Source organism: Catharus ustulatus, chromosome 2, assembly GCF_009819885.2.
Source record: "Catharus ustulatus isolate bCatUst1 chromosome 2, bCatUst1.pri.v2, whole genome shotgun sequence".
In the NCBI taxonomy this organism is placed as follows: Eukaryota; Metazoa; Chordata; class Aves; order Passeriformes; family Turdidae; genus Catharus; species Catharus ustulatus.
Genome location: NC_046222.1, coordinates 116,805,702 through 116,821,185, shown reverse-complemented (window position 1 = coordinate 116,821,185; position 15,484 = coordinate 116,805,702). Strand labels below are relative to the sequence as shown.

Genomic DNA, 15,484 nt, shown 5'->3' with positions numbered 1-15,484 from the left:
CTTTTTTCCTGCTTAAGGTAATTCAATTGATGATCAAAATGGGGTGACACAGGCACTAGCAGGTGTCCCCTTCCCTTAAATCCCAGCTTTTTAAAAAGAAAAATGATGCTGGACAGAAGCTGCAGATGCACCTTCAGTTCTCTGTGCCAGTTTTGTGTGCTTTTAGTATTTTTCTCTCTTCTCATTCTCTGTTCTCACTGTTGTGTGAGAAGCCTCCAAAAAGCTGGTGGAAGTTTTTGGTCTTTGCAGGGAATACTATTTGCAAACATAAGCTGAAGGTAAACAGCCAAGCATCTCACTTTGCTTTCTCACCCTCCCTCCCCACTTTCCTCCCAGTTGTTCAGGGATAATAACTGTACGTGCTACTTGCAGGGAAGGTGAATCTTTTAAAAACGAATGTATTAAAATCACATTTCTGCTTTATGGTGATGATGTGCCTTTAAGCACTTTGGTTGAAAGGAGTTCTTTTGGGTAATGCTGAAACTTTCCTTCTGTTGCATGTCAGTGATTTTTATCCCTGGGATTTGGAATTTGGCACTAAGGTATATTCTTTATTGGTGATTTCTGTGATAACAAGTCCCAGAGCTGCAACACTGGTATGGCACAGATGTGCAACTCCCTCTTTAGCATGGAAGAGCTGATGTTCATATGATGTTAGCGTGTGTGTTTTAATTTTATCCTCAGCAGTGTTTATGGATGGTATATGAGCAGAGTGTGTTTAAAATGGGATATTCTCCCCCTGGAAAAAGGAAAGGGCAAGGAGCAAAAGAGAAGACCTTGACAAAAACTGCTTGCTTTGGAAGAGGCTGCTCTGAGATGTGCTTGGTGTGTTCTTGTTGTCAGAACCCTTTATGCTTATTTTCAAATGGTCCTTGCTTTTCAGTCAGCATGGATGGGTACAGGGAAGGATAAATATGTTATCTCATGGGACTTCTCTAGGGGAATCAAAATATGGAGGTGATATGGTACTGTACTGATCTGAGATGCACAGGATGTTTTCAGATAGTAAGCTTTTGTTTTTCAATAGGAAAATTCCCGTTAATGATGGTGATGCACCGAAAAGCAGACTGGAGCTGAGGGAGGAAAATCACCTGAATCACAGTGTGGTAAGAAGCTTCATGCTGTAGATGAATCCATGCTTGTCCTCCCCACTGTGACTCCTGCCCCTGGCTGTTACTATGTTATCCATTTGGAGGAATGATTAAAAACACCTTCCTGTTGCAACCCTAGCGATCTTGGGCACGTTGAAGTTGTTTTTGTGAAACAATGAAGTTGGAGCTTTATTTATCTCATTAATCTCTTGATGCTTTGTAATATGTGTTGCTGTATGACGTCAGATTCTTAAGTTTGCTGTTATGAATAATGCCATGCAGAATACCGGCATGTGTAACAAAAACAGTTCATGTAAGCATTAGGAACATCAATGTTCCAGCAAAGTTGGTGAGATTTTCCTTTCTTTGAGTCTACATGGGGAGCAGCAGGTGGGAAAGAAATTCGATGGCAGACCTTTCTTCATGCTGCATCCTCAGATGCCTTGCCCCATGTATCATGTGGTGGTGGTGGTGAGCCCCAGAGGAGAGCTGTGGTGGAGGGAGAGGTCCTGGAGGAGGAGGAAGATGAGGATGAGAGCCACTCTATCCTTCTCTTTCTGCTCTCCACACCACAGCCCACGCCTTCTTGCTCTGAGAGGGCTGGGGCTGAAGAGCCAGTGGTTGCACAGGAGCAGTGCCTCTGAGCATTGTCTCTGGGCCACTCCTGCCTGCTTGAGGAGTCCTCACACCTTTGTTCCTGGCTGTTTGAATTTTGGAGGGATCGGTGTTGATGTTTGTGGTGTTACACATATTGCTCCGTAGGTTTCCGTTCTCCCATTTTCCAGTGTAATCAGCCTCTGTACGTTTTCACAACAAGCAGCATGTTTGCATTGTTACTGCTTCTCGTCCAAAATGCTGATCTATCTGTCGCTTGAATGGTAGTCATGTTGGTGAGATGTGAAAGTAACATTCTTCTTGTTCTGTGAAGGTGGATGCGACTACAGCACATCGCATCGACAGTCTTGCTCTGAGTATGGACAGGTCTGGGCTCATGCGGGAAGGACTCAGAGTCCCCAGTAGCATTGTCTATTCCAGCTTGTGCGGACTTGGCTCGGAAAAATCACGGGATGCTACGGGTTCGATAGCCAGCCTGGGATTTACTCCTGAAAGAAATCCAGAGATACAATTTAAGTCTAATCCCCCCGAAGCGGTGGAAAGCGCAGCTGTCTCTGGAAAAGCCCCGAATGGCTTCAGCGCTATATACAAAACACCACCTGGAATACAAAAAAACTCTGTCCCGACAGGGGAGACACTGGGTTTGGACCGAGCCGCGGGTGACAGGCAGAGTCCCCTCGGTGTCAATGGTGCTAGTTACCTAAGGCTCCCCTGGGTGAACCCCTACATGGAGGGCGCAACGCCCACCATATACCCTTTCCTTGACTCACCAAATAAGTATTCGTTGAACATGTACAAGGCATTGCTACCTCAGCAGTCCACCTACAGCTTACCACAGCACCTGGCTTACTCGCCTGTATGTACGAACGGTGAACGTTTTTTATACCTGCCTCCCTCCCACTATGTTGCCCCTCACATCCCTTCGTCGCTGGCGTCGCCCATGAGGCTCTCGACTGCTTCAGCTTCACCAGCAATCCCACCTTTGGTGCACTGTCCGGATAAGAGCTTGTCGTGGAAGATGGGTGTGAGCCCAGGCAATCCTGTCGACACGCACGCTTACCCCCACATCCAGAGCAGCAAGCAGCCCCGGGTCCCCACCGCCAAGCCAGCCCCTGCCAACTTACCAGCAGATCCCTCACTCCTGCTGCCGCACTCACCCCGGCCGTCCCCCCGCCTCCCCCTGCCTGCCCAGGTCGGGGATGCCTACGCTGATTTCCACAAACATTTTCCCAGGATCACCACCTCTCCCTCCTCTGCTGTTACGCTCCCAAAGCCCTACGTGAACATCGGCAGTGAATTTCCACCTGCTCGCGTCTCCAATGGGAAGCTTCCCAAAGGCAGTGATGCTGGGGAGGCGCCCCTGCCATCTGCCCCCCATGCACGGAAATCTGGTCACGACCGGAAAGACAGCAGGTCTCCCCCGCTCCTGGAAAAACAGACCCCGACCAAAGACGTCACCGACAAACCGCTGGACTTGTCAGCGAAAGTGGTGGATGCGGAAACTGCTGGCAAGTCCGACCATGGTAAGAAGATTATGCCAACGGTGCTGGTGCATGGAAGGGCAGGAGGGGGGACACACTTGCCAGGCAGTGACATCGTTCAGAAAGAAACCATTTCTCCAGGGAACAGCTGCCCCATCTACAGGCCTGAAATTATCAGCACGGCACCATCCTCCTGGATCGTTCCCGGTCCCAGCCCCAGTGAGGAGGCTGGGAAGAATGTCCAACTGAAAAACAAGGCACTGGACTGGGTTATGCCACAGCCACGGAGTTCCTCCTGCCCCAGGATGGGTGGCACAGAGGCAGTGGTAGGCAGTGTTTCGGGGACGGTGTCAGCGGGGGGGCGGCCGGCGTCGGCGTCGCCAGCTCCCAATGCCAACGTGGATTGCGCCAAGACGGCGCGGAGCTCGGCAGAGAGCACCGCCTCAGTTATACAGCACGTCGGGCAGCCCGTCGCCACCCCTGCGAAACACAGCAGTAAGGTGGCCAAATCCTGTGGTCAGGAAGCCAACTTCAAGGCGACCGAGACTGCCCTGGCCTCCAGCCCCATCTTCCTGCCGCCCAACGAGGCATTTCGCTCCCCGCCTCTGCCCTACCCCAGGAGCTACCTCCCATATCCAGTGCCGGAGGGGATTGCCATCAGCCCTCTCACCCTCCACGGGAAAGGACATGTCTACCCTCACCCTGTCTTGCTCCCCAATGGCAGCCTCTACCCCACCCACCTGGCTCCCAAACCTGGCCTCCCTTACAGCCTGCCAGCTGGGAGGGGGGAGTTCATGACCTACCAGGATGCGCTGGGAGTGGGGATGGTGCACCCCATGCTGTTGCAGCATTCAGCTTTGGAGATCAATAAGGAGGAGAAGACAGAACGGAGGTCGCGGTCTCACGAGAGGGTCCGCTATGAGGACCCGACTCTGCGGGGCCGATTGCCAGAGCTCCTGGAGAGCGGCGGGAAGATGCATTTCGAAATGCCCGGTGACAAGGGCGTGAAATTGCACCAGAGCTCTGGCCACAGTAAAAACTCTGCAAAAAGTGACAAAAACCTGTTCCCGGATCTTCTGCGAGACGAACAAGAGGCTAAGAGTGAAGCAAACCTAACGAAAGCCAGCTTTGCTACAGAAAGCAGTAATCAGACTAATGACCCTACAAAGCACAAGGTAGAGCAGGCGTCTCAGCACAGAGATTTTATTGTAATGAGAGAGGAGTTTGGAAGAAATAATGATGTTCACGAAACCTATAATTTCAAGCAAGCCCAGGGTTCATCAGTGTTTGGCTTAAGGAAAGAAGATTTATCTGTGAGCCAGCCTAAAGAGAGAGTGGCGGTCCAGCCTTCTCCTGTTTTCTTGGAAAGCGCACACGAGAGCGATGCTCCAGCTCTGGCTTTTGGCAAGGTGCAGGAGGACGCGAAACCATTCTGCATGGGGACCGCGCCGCCAAGCATCGATGCCAACCAGACCTATACCAAAGACGGAGCCGACGACGCGGAGTCTGCTGATGGCAAAATACTGAAACCCAAGCCGTCTAAATTGGCCAAGAGGATCGCAAACTCTGCCGGTTATGTAGGTGACCGATTCAAGTGCGTGACGACTGAACTGTACGCCGACTCCAGCCAGCTCAGCCGGGAGCAGCGGGCGTTGCAGGTGAGTCCGCCGCGCTTTTTGTCGTTATTTCTCTGTTGCGAGTCACAGTTGAGTTTTTAAAGTTGAGAGAAGCGACACTGGTGGGGAGACCAGAAAATTCTTTTGTTGGGGCGTACTCTCCATAAATGGTTTTAAATAGCAAAGTAAGTTTGTTAATGAGAGTGAGGCGATGTAAAGAATAGCGTGTGTGGCTTATAGGTATGTACGGGCTAGCAAGCTGTAAAGGGCTTTTACTAAGATCTGATACAATGTTAATGCACGTTAATGCAATGTTTGTGCAGTTTCAAGGGGAGTTGGACAGGCATGCATGTTACCTTGGCGCTGGCTGTAATCTCTGAGCTGGCCTGCAGTGCCAGCCAGCACAGCAAACCCAGAAGTTGTGATTAGTGTGCCAAATGTGCCATGGATGGTGAGGAGTTGCAGCCATGCACTAGTGGGTCTCACACAATGCTGGTGCTGAGTGAGCGCCTAGGGAGGAGTAGGAGTGGTATTGAGGTTGATGCTGAGGGATGATAGACAGATACTGTGTAGGAATATTCTTAGGGTGTTTTACTTTTAATGAAGGGATGAGTTAAGCCAAATTGTTTTGCATTGTTAAGAAAAGAATTGGTTTATGCTTATAAAAATGGATGAAATTATCTAAATGATCCATTGAGTGCCCATTTTAATTACATAGATGGAAGGATTACAAGAGGACAGTATTTTATGTCTACCTGCTGCTTACTGTGAGGTCAGTTCTTCAAATTTTTATTACTAGACTCTTACATAAACCTTTGAGTTAAATTTCATTTCCAAATACACAAAGGGAAGTTTGTGGGCCATGGTCGTCTTTTATTCATTGTATGGTTTTGTGTTGTTGTTTTTATTTTGTTTTATTTTATTTCTTTTTGTTTTTGTCTCTTTTTACCTCCAAAATGGAATGTTTTTGTTTTATATATAATATACATTCATATATAATCTTTTATATATATATACTTATATATGAAAGAATTGTGTGACTATTTGCTTATAAGATGCTAGAACACTGTTTTACAAGTCAGGTGTGTTAAAATCCTACCCTTAGCTGTCTATCTGAAACCCTGGTTTTGGGTCAATTTTTCTTTGGAAATGCTTTCATATAAGGTAAGGTAAATGAAATGGTTTTATTGCAAGACTTTTTTTTCATATCAATTCTCTTTCTAGCGTGCAATGATGCGCTTCTCAGAGTTGGAGATGAAAGAGAGAGAAGGCCAAACAGCTACCAAAGACTCAGAGGTCTGCAGATTCAGCCAGGCAGACTGGGAAAACTTGAAAGGAAACAGTGAAAAGAAGCCAAAGTCTGTTGCTCTGGAAGATGCCATTGCTGACCAAAATGACAATGACAGATGTAAGCGAATTTAGATGGCTTTCTGAAGCGTGTATGTGTCTCTTTGCTATGGCAGCTTGCAGCAAAGCAAGCAAATCTTGGTGTTGTCAGTGTGTTGCTGGTGAAAGTCACTGACCTCATCCTCTGCAGGTGCTGAGTTGCCATGGCTGGTACCCTCTGTGCTTGTTTTGGGGTTTGCAAGTTCCTTTGCCAGTGCACCTGCTTTTCAGGAGATAGTTAGCTCTCTGTCACTGAGCTAGTGCCTCAGGGAGATCCTCCTTTTAACTGATGGGGTGCTACATCAGCCAGTGAAAGCAAAGGTACGAGGTTATATTCTAAATGCAGAAAGGAAAAGGGGGAAGAGGGGAAAGCAAGAAGGAGTTCAGCTTCCTGAAATTGCAGTAGCTGTGAGATATGCCAGTATTGCAGTCTTCAAAGCAAGGATGGAGGATGGAAGAGTGAAGGGAAGTGGGGAAGGATGTGATCTCCCAGACTGGCTGATCCATAAAAGCTACCAGTAACAACTCCAAATGATAAGAAGCTACTTTGCCTGGGTGACTTCTGCTGCAGTGGCTGGGAGGTTCTTGCAGGTTCTTGCAGGCAGTCTGTGAAATTCCTGTGGGGCTGTCTGTTCCTTCTAGACTGTTACAGGGTGTCAGAGGACTATAGAAAATGCAACATCCTAAAAGTAAGATAAACTTAACAATAAATAAATGGCATTAGGGATTTTTTGACTATATGCAAGAAAGATGAGTTCTTTTTTGTTTGCACTCTTGGTAAGCATATGGCTCCTGTCAGTTTCCACCTTTTTATTTTTACTGGTTTTACCTAGATATTTAAGGAATGGATCAGTTCCTTTTGTGGCTACTTTGTTTTGAACAACTCAGAAAAAAAGTTCTTTGCTGAAAGCGTTGCAAAACAAGAGGAATTGTACTGCAGACTGCACTGTGTGTGTGTGTGGCTGTGTAACTCAGTGGTTAAGTGTGCTCTTTGGTAGGTGGAGATTCATGAGTAGGGCTAGTAGAAAATTCCATTCAGGCAATTTAATAACTTTGAATTATTGTTCTGGTCTTTGGTTAATGCTTTTGGCAGAGAGCATGCTGGTCAGTCGTACTTGCTCGGTTACTCACCTAAATTCGAGTTACTGTGGCGTTGCTATCATTGAAACAGCCTCAACAAAAGTTGGTGTGACAAAATAGCAAGTGAAAGTTTTAATTGTGGAAGTGGGGAGGGTGCCAGGGTGGAGAGAGACAGGCTGGGCAGCCTTTTCCTTCTCCCAAGCTGTATCAAGGTAGCTGTGGGGCAGAAGGCACAGCTTCCTTTGCAGTCTCTGTGCTAAAGCTGAGAGCTGGGCAGGCTGCTGCCCTGGCTGTCCCTATGGCAGCCTTCCTTGCTCCTCTGAGCACTTGGGATGCCCTGGTGATGTCTTCTGTTAAATTCCACCCCGGGTGTGCAGGAAAGCTGGAAAAGCAGTGGCAGCAGCAGTCCTGCTGGCTTGTTCTGCCTGCAAAGAGGGTTCAGCAAAGCGGGGATGATGGGCTGTGGAGTTGGGAAGGGGGATGAGAGATTAACAGGGAGGGAAGGCAGGCTTGCTCAGGGACATGGGGCGGCGGGGGGCTTGGAGAGGAGGATGAGTGTCAGACCATAATTGTGTGCTGAAACCCCTCCCCCCATCCTTGCAAAAGGCTGATGATATGGTTCACCATTTAGTGAGATCTCTGGCACTTGAATCTGCTGGCTAAAATTTGAGATTGTTAAATAACTGTTGGAAGCAGGGAAAGTATGTTCAGTCTTATGTTAGTTCATTCCTCTCCTCTGCTAATTAGCTCTGACTTAACAGGCTATTTCAGACTTTGGCCAAATGTCTAAACTCCTAAAAGCACAGATCTGTTCTGCTGAGGGAGCTCCTTTTTTTTTTGTACGCCCGCCTGGGCAGCAGCAAATACTTACCAGTACAGATTCAGGTCTCAGTAAAAGTTTTTTTATCGCGGTGGTTCACCTCCTGCCCCTCGGGATAGCAGCTGATAAATCAGGAAGCCGAGTTTCACACCTCTTGAATGCCTCTACTGTGGTGGCTTTGGGCTCTCTGTTGGGGCTTGAGCCACCAGCAGCCTTAAAGCATCTCTCACTGAGCAAAGGGGTGATGAGCTCTGCCTTCCCCTTCGGTGAGACCAGGGTTGCTTTTTACCGTCCCTTTGCCTTCCATTTCTGACCATGCTGTTGGCATGTTTGGCTGTAAAGCTCCTGAACAGGAATGAGCTGATGGTTTGCAGCCTCTTCTGTTTCCTTTCTGCCTCCTGCAAGCAATCTTGCTGCTTGAGAAGTTGTTTCCCTCTGTTTCGTGTTTGTCTGGCGCTCGCTCGAAAGCGAAACAGCCGTGATTTTACCTGTGTGAGGAGGGAATTCAGGAGTGAACCAGCGAGCTGTTCAGCCCCCACTGCCAGCCCTTCACCTGCCTGGTGTCGGCGGGGAAGGAGGAAACTGCATCCAAATCTGTGATTGTGGCACGGAGCCAGCTCCCAGGGCTCCCCTGCTACCGCCTCGGCACGGTGGCAGCCGTGCTTGGCATGGAGCACCAGAGCTGATCGGGGCCCTGGCAGCTGCCTGCCCCCTTGGCTCCTCTAAACCCACCAGTGCAACAAAGGGCTAAATAACACAGGCAGGTGATGCTTACAGAGGCATTTCATGGGATGGAAAAGGCTTTTTTTTTTAGCTGTTCCTAAGACTTGCTGTTTTTCCTAGCTGTGTTGCATATGTGTAGACTTTTTTGGAAGCACATGAAGGCACAATATCCGGTTCCTTAAACTTTTCCTCTGACTTGGCAGCGTGTGGCTTTGCTGTACTGGGAGTTTCCTTGAGTTTGAGCACTGAGCCTTCTTGGGAAGGGTAAAAGAAGTGGGCTTTTGTTTTGTTTAGCTTTTGTTGTACCTTTTTTTTTTTTTTTTCTTTTTTGCTATGCCCAATTTAAGGCAGGTAGCCATGTTAGCTAATTAATGAGCAATTAAAGCTGAGCAGTAAAGTAGAAGTGCTTCAGTTCTCTCCCATCTCATCTAGGTTTTGCTGGGCATCTGAGACCGGGCATCTGAGAGCAGCCACAAAGCTGCTTTGTTGCCAAGGTGACTTGTAAATGTTGCTGAGGCAATGCTGCTCCAGTGCATTTTCATAGCACAAACATGATAAATTATGGGATGCATATGTCATGAGTCATAGGATTGTTCAGAGATCAAGTGATTTAAGCTATTGGCACAGACACACGCATCAATACGGGCATGTGATGATCGCATGTCGGTTCGTAACAAAGCTCTTCCAGAGGTTCTGAAAATCACACTGAGTGTGAAACATTGAATGAATTCTACAAATTGTGAGTTTCTTGATTGGGGAGCATGACTTTAACAGTCTACTTAATTTTTTAGGATGGAAGACACTGCCTGTTTAAGCCTTAGCTGGACAAATTTACCCCAATGTGTTAGAAGCCTGATCTTAAGGCATGAAATCATGAGGAAAAAGTTAAAGCAGTTGGTATGTGTGAAGGTAAATGGTGCAATGTGTCAAAACACGTTGCACAATTGATCTTAACATTGTACTGAGGTGCCAGTGTCTCTTTGCATGGTGATACCCTGCTCTTTCTTTTTTCTTGATGGTCTGTGTGCACACTGGAACAAATGAAAGATGGAGGCAGTAAACATGTCCTTTGCCCTGGTCAGTTATTACCTTCCTGCCACAGGACATAGTGGAAAAAAAAAACAAAGAAGGGAAAAAAATAAAAATCTGTGCACTGAGAGTGGTGGTTGCTTGTTTGTGCAGTGTGGTAATGAAACAAGTGTGGAAAGCTCCCAAGCAGAAGTACTTGGAGGGAAAAGTGAAATCAGCTGGGTTCCCTCTGCTCCATGGGATACTCAGAATTGAATTCTGAGGATGTCTTCGGGAATTTCTTACTGTTGTTGTGATCTCCATGCTGAATACTGGGTTTTAGTGTTTGGATTGTCATTACTGTTCTTGGATGAATAAAGGGTGCCTTGCATATAAGTGAGCGCAATGAGAGGTTGGTCCAGGGAGGAGGAAAGGCTGTTTTTAGCTGCCATGTTATTTGAACAAAAGAATCTGTGGCTCAAACATGAAGATGTGTTTCCTTGTTTGCCCTGGATGGGAGGGTCTGGTCTCGTTGACAGCTGTTGACAGCAACAGGAAGATGGAAAAACGAAAGAAAGTTTTTTTGGGTAGTGTGTTTGTGCCTGTCTGTAACTGTTTCTTGTGAGATTGTAACACTAAGAAAATATTGCTTCACAGAAACCTGTGAAGAATTATCTTCTTAATTCTTCCTTGTTTCTAGATTGGTAGGACAGTGATAAATGGTTTGAATTGTTGGTGCTGGTTGTCACAGCTGGTGTGAGACTGGCAAATACTGGAGGCTTGAGGAAGGAACACATTTAAGAGTTTAATCTCCTTACTCATAGAGGTGTGTTGCTATGAGAACTCAGCATTTATCCTGTGTTTCTGGCTACCTCGCCACTGTTTGAATAATGATGATATGAGAACTCCCAAGTATTTTGTTGTTGTTTTCTTCCTCAGGCAGAGAAAAGGATGTTGTAGATACATGGCACGGAAGGGGGGTGTTGGGAACAAAAGCAGATAAATTCTCCTCATCTTTGTTGGGCATGCACGTTATGCTTATGTTGCTGTGCTTCTTGTTGACATTTATATCTTAATTTGGGGAGACATCGCGTCTGATCCTGGTTGCTTGCAAAACAGTTTGAGGACACAGCGGAATCCGGTGGTAAAATATTAATAGAGCCTGTGCTCCGTGAGGCAGCCGCAGCCGTGCCAGGGGGAAGAACCTGTGGGCTGCGAGGAGAGCCTGGCGGCCCGGGGGCTGTGCCGTGTCCCAGCAGTGAGTGACCTTTGTTCCTTGGCACGGGAGAGGCAGGAGCGCCGGGGCGCGCAGGCAGGGACGCGTCCCGTGCGGCTCCGGGCTGCGCTCCCGGCTCCGAGCTGCGCTCCCGGCTGGATGCAGGATGCAGGGTCATTACACAACCGGGATTATGTGCGGAGGTGTCGCTTCCCCGGCGGTGTTAGCTGCAGCCAGCGGGACGGGGTTGCAGAGCTGCGTGTGCAGCGGGCGGTGCTTGAGAGGCATTTCTGGCTCAGCAGCTGCCGAGATGTGGCTCTGGTCCCCCGAGGGTCCCTCTCGGATGTGACCGGGCAGCGGAGGCCAAGGCGTCACGGGGCTGCTGGCAGCGAGGGCTTTTTGGATGAGCTGCGTTAGGTGTGTGCTGTTCTTCCCAGCCCCGCAGAACTCTGACAGCGACAAGCTGTTAGCGAGGTCTCTCCCCTCTTTATTTTTCAGCACAGTCTGAGCGAGCGGCGCTCGGCATCCCCGTGCCAAGTCCTCTTGCAGATAGAGAAGGAATTAATCTGCGGCAGGTTGCTTTCGGTGGTGGCAGGCTGGAATTAACTTGCTGTTTCCTGCAAGCCGTAAAGATTAAGACCATCACCCCCCCTCCCTGCAGCCTGCTACTTCCTTTGACCCTGCAAGAGCTTCTCTGGGAATTGGTCAGGATGTGCCTGCCTTTTCTCAGGCCAGACAGTGTTAGGAGCAGGAAAGCTATCCCAGTATCCCATGGCGTGTGGCTGCTGGTGCTGTTGGAGATGAGAAGGCTCTAAGACAGCAGGAGTGTGGCTGAGAGTGCCCTTACCTGATCTCTTCAGGCAAACTGACCATAGGAGTATAATATTTCCTTATGAAAGGAGGAAAATAGCAGATTGCATTAAAAATGTAAAGTGAAATCTGATAGACGCATTTATTTCTATTGTGATACTTAAAACGTGGCTGGGCCAGCTGCTTTTGTGCTGTGTCCAACAGGACTGCTGGTGCTTTTGGTGTGGTTATAGGGTACAGCTGTGGGGCGGTGTCCTCATGCCAGATGTGCACGCACAGGGTGCTGCCAGATCCATTCTGATCTGGGAGGACTCCGTGATTTAGAGGCACGGTCGTAGTAAGCCGAGATACCTGTTCTCTGGAATATCTCAGCATTGTTGGCTGGAAGAAGTGTGACAAAGTGCATTTTAAAGTCTTGGAAGGAGCATGTGTTGGCCAGACGGCCTTGTGGAGAGGAGCATCGCCAAACAGCGGAACAGCCCGAGCGTCCCGCTCGCCTGCAGAAAATCAGCTTTTGTTTTGATTTTTCTTGGCCGATATCTTGTGCTGTTTTACAAGCAGCCCTGCAGGCAGCTTCCCAAGCAGTGTGAAAATTATGCTGGGGTGTCTCCGTGCCCACAAACATTTCCAGAGCCCTTGGTGCTACTTGGAACCATTTCCAGATTGTGGTGGAGAGAAAACTCATCAGGGAAATTTCCCCTCACCACCCCCTCAGCCTTCCATTACTGACAACAGGTATTTCGAGGATGGTCATGAGACCAGGAGGGGTTGGCAGAGCTGTAGGAAGGTGCTGTCAGGATAAGGTGGGATAGAGTTGGGCTGCCTCCAGACGCTGCCAGTGCTGGTTCTTGGAGGGCACAGGAGGGGAGAAGGGGCTACAGGGGAGCAGTGTCTGCCCTGATAAGGGAAAAAAGCACAAGGTGAAGGCCAGGCTGGACAGGACAAGAGACTGAGTAATAGGGAGAGAGGATCCATGGGAGGGAAGGGCAACAGAACTGTCAGGAGTGCAGGTAGGAAACCAGCAAATGTGTTTGCAGGAAGGGAAGTGGGAGAAGGAGGAAAGGTAAGAAGGAGGAGGAGGAAAAGGACAGTGAGCCATGGGAAGGAAGGATGGAACGTACAGTTTGCCAAACAGCAGCAGAGGTGTGGGGTATTGGTTGACCAGGAGGGCTGAAACACGTGGAAATCCCAACTTGTTTCTGGGAATTGTAAACAGGAGCTGATTATCTGTGTTGAAGCCTGTACTGCATCTCTGCCTAACCTTGCCTTTGCTAGTCTGGTTAAACCCAAGAAAATACCGTTATTCAAGATGGTGATTAAGTGTAATTTTAAATCAAGCATCCATTTAAAACTGCATAGACTGTCTCTGAATTTGGGCAAACAGTACTGGAGGGAAGCTGAAGTTAGTGCGGGCGAGCAGCCATGGGTGTTTTTGTGGCTAATTTGTCACACCAGTTTCTAGTAAGCTTTTCAGAGCTCACCCTCTTGCTATTGCTGGAAATACTCTGTGAAAAAATTGAGGTCTGTTTTAAAAGGAGGTGACAGAGATCATGTGAGGTACGGTGACTGGTTGGTTACTTGAAGTGAGGAAGCCTTTTTATAACCTTGGATTCAAGTACTGCTTTTTTGCAAAATATCACAGCTATTCTTGGTGGTATTTCTGTGTCCGTGTGTGCGTGTTCTGTATCCCATTTATATCTCCTGAAGAAGGGATGAATGCTTTTAAGTCAGACTCTGCAATTTGATGGGAGAAGTTAGTGAAAGATTAGGAATTAAGGGAGGACTAATACTTGGTTGTCATCAGAAGGTATTTTTGAACTGGATTGTTACGTGCCACAGTTTAAGGGGGGGTGAGGTTGCTTTCTGAAAAGGGTTTGTGCTTTCAGTATCTAAAGATGTTTCTTTATTTAAAAAAGCATATTGTGATGTTTCTATGGATACAAGTATAGTGAATATTGTGCTTCTTAAATTAATGTAAAAACAACACAAAGTAGTGTGCATCTGGAGATGTTGTGCTTAACTGTTGAGAAAACTGCTGCCTTAGGCTGGGCAGAGCAGACTTGTTCCCAAGTACAATTTTGTGTTTATTTGCATGCCCCATGAGCCGTAAGTCATGATGGAGATGACATTGAAGAGATCAGAGAGCAAAGCCTTCTCACAATGAATTGTGTCGTATTTATTAGGTCTTGTGGTGTTTTGTTTGTTTTGTATTTTTAGGTAACTTTACTAGTACAGAAAACAACCGAGGTCACTTTCTTGAAACTCCAGAGGAAAAAGATCTCTCGAATGAGAAATGTTATTTAGAGAGACATTCTGTATATGAAAAGGCGGAAGACCAGCCAACAGAAGATTTTGGCCAACATTCATGTCCACGTCTGGACAGGAAACGTAAACACTCTGGTGAGAGAGTGCAAAATGATGGCAGCCAAAATGAAAGCTTTGTGGATGAACTGCAGGACGAAGTTATATCAAAAGCAAAAAAGAAAAAGAGCTCCAAAGGTAAGACAGCATTTTACTTTGGTCTCTCTCAAGGAATGTCTTGTGAAAGGAACGTCCCTTTGGCTTAATGTGTTTCCATTTTTGAACTTGCTAGTTACTAATGTGAGCACTGTCATTTCACTTTGAATTATATATATGTATATATATGTATGTATATATATGTGTATATATATATGTATATATAAAAAAACTTGGTATGTAAGGATAAAGCACTAGTCATTGGACACTGTAGCCACAGCAGTGCAAGTTACTGTAGTGCATGTAACCCTTAATGAGCGAAGCTTTAAAATGCATAGTGTGGTGGTAAAGCTGAGACTATATGCCCCGAAAGTGAAATGTAGCTTTTGTTTTAAGTTGAGGGGGCTTTTTGATTAATTTTTAGTTATTTTTCCATTAGATGACTGGCCTGAGAGGGAAATGACAAACAATTCCTCTAACCACTTAGAAGAGCCCAATTGTAATGAGGTGACCAACCTGAAGGTGTGCATTGAATTAACAGGGCTCCATCCCAAAAAGCAGCGTCACCTGCAGCATCTTAGGGAACTATGGGAGCAGCAGGTGTCACCAGAGAGATCCCCGTCCGGCAAGTTGGGCCGGCAAAGCAGGAAAGATTTAGCTGAGGCTGTTCAGCCAGAGGCCACTGCAAAGGTCAAAGACTTCACAGAAGAAAGGCACACCAAGAAAAGGTCAGAGGCCAAAAGCAATAGAAGTTGGTCTGAAGAGTCCCTCAAAACAAGTGACAATGAACAAGGTATGCAGAGACTACTAGGGAAACCAGCTGGCTTTAGCATTTACAGTGACGCATGCTGCCACCAATGTTAAGGAACTGTTGAGAGTTTTTTTTCTTCTTTCTTGTTTTTTTTAAAATTATATATATATTTCTGTCGATGTCCATTTTTATAAGGACTGACACCTCCTCTTTAAGAATTGCACTCTAGCTGATATTTGTCAGACAAGAAAACGTGTTTGTGTATGTGTGTGTAACTATGTGTTTGTGTGTGTGTGTGCGTGTGTGTTTTGGCTTTAAGTATTTTTGTAGATGATGTGGAAGTTTATGACTCGAGAGCTGGGGAGGGCATAAGATGTGGGCATGCTTTTGGGTGAGAGAGGGAGCAAATGGGCTGCTAGTTGGTGTAAGG

The 15,484-nt window shown here is 47.2% G+C and overlaps 1 protein-coding gene across 11 annotated transcripts in view; it reads left to right on the top strand.

The window, feature by feature from the left end:
* BCOR (BCL6 corepressor) overlaps nt 1–15,484 on the top strand; it is an 81,321-nt gene that overhangs the window by 42,965 nt on the left and 22,872 nt on the right. For 6 of the 11 annotated variants that reach the window (XM_033051575.2, XM_033051573.1, XM_033051572.1 and 3 more), the window contains exons 3-8: nt 1,028–1,106; nt 2,020–4,845; nt 5,522–5,575; nt 6,028–6,211; nt 14,064–14,345; nt 14,743–15,096. In XM_033051575.2, the coding sequence (XP_032907466.1) occupies nt 1,028–1,106; nt 2,020–4,845; nt 5,522–5,575; nt 6,028–6,211; nt 14,064–14,345; nt 14,743–15,096 (3,779 nt within the window). The remainder of the gene's footprint in view (nt 1–1,027; nt 1,107–2,019; nt 4,846–5,521; nt 5,576–6,027; nt 6,212–14,063; nt 14,346–14,742; nt 15,097–15,484) is intronic. The other 5 variants (XM_033051580.1, XM_033051581.1, XM_033051579.1 and 2 more) reach the window with 5 other exon arrangements.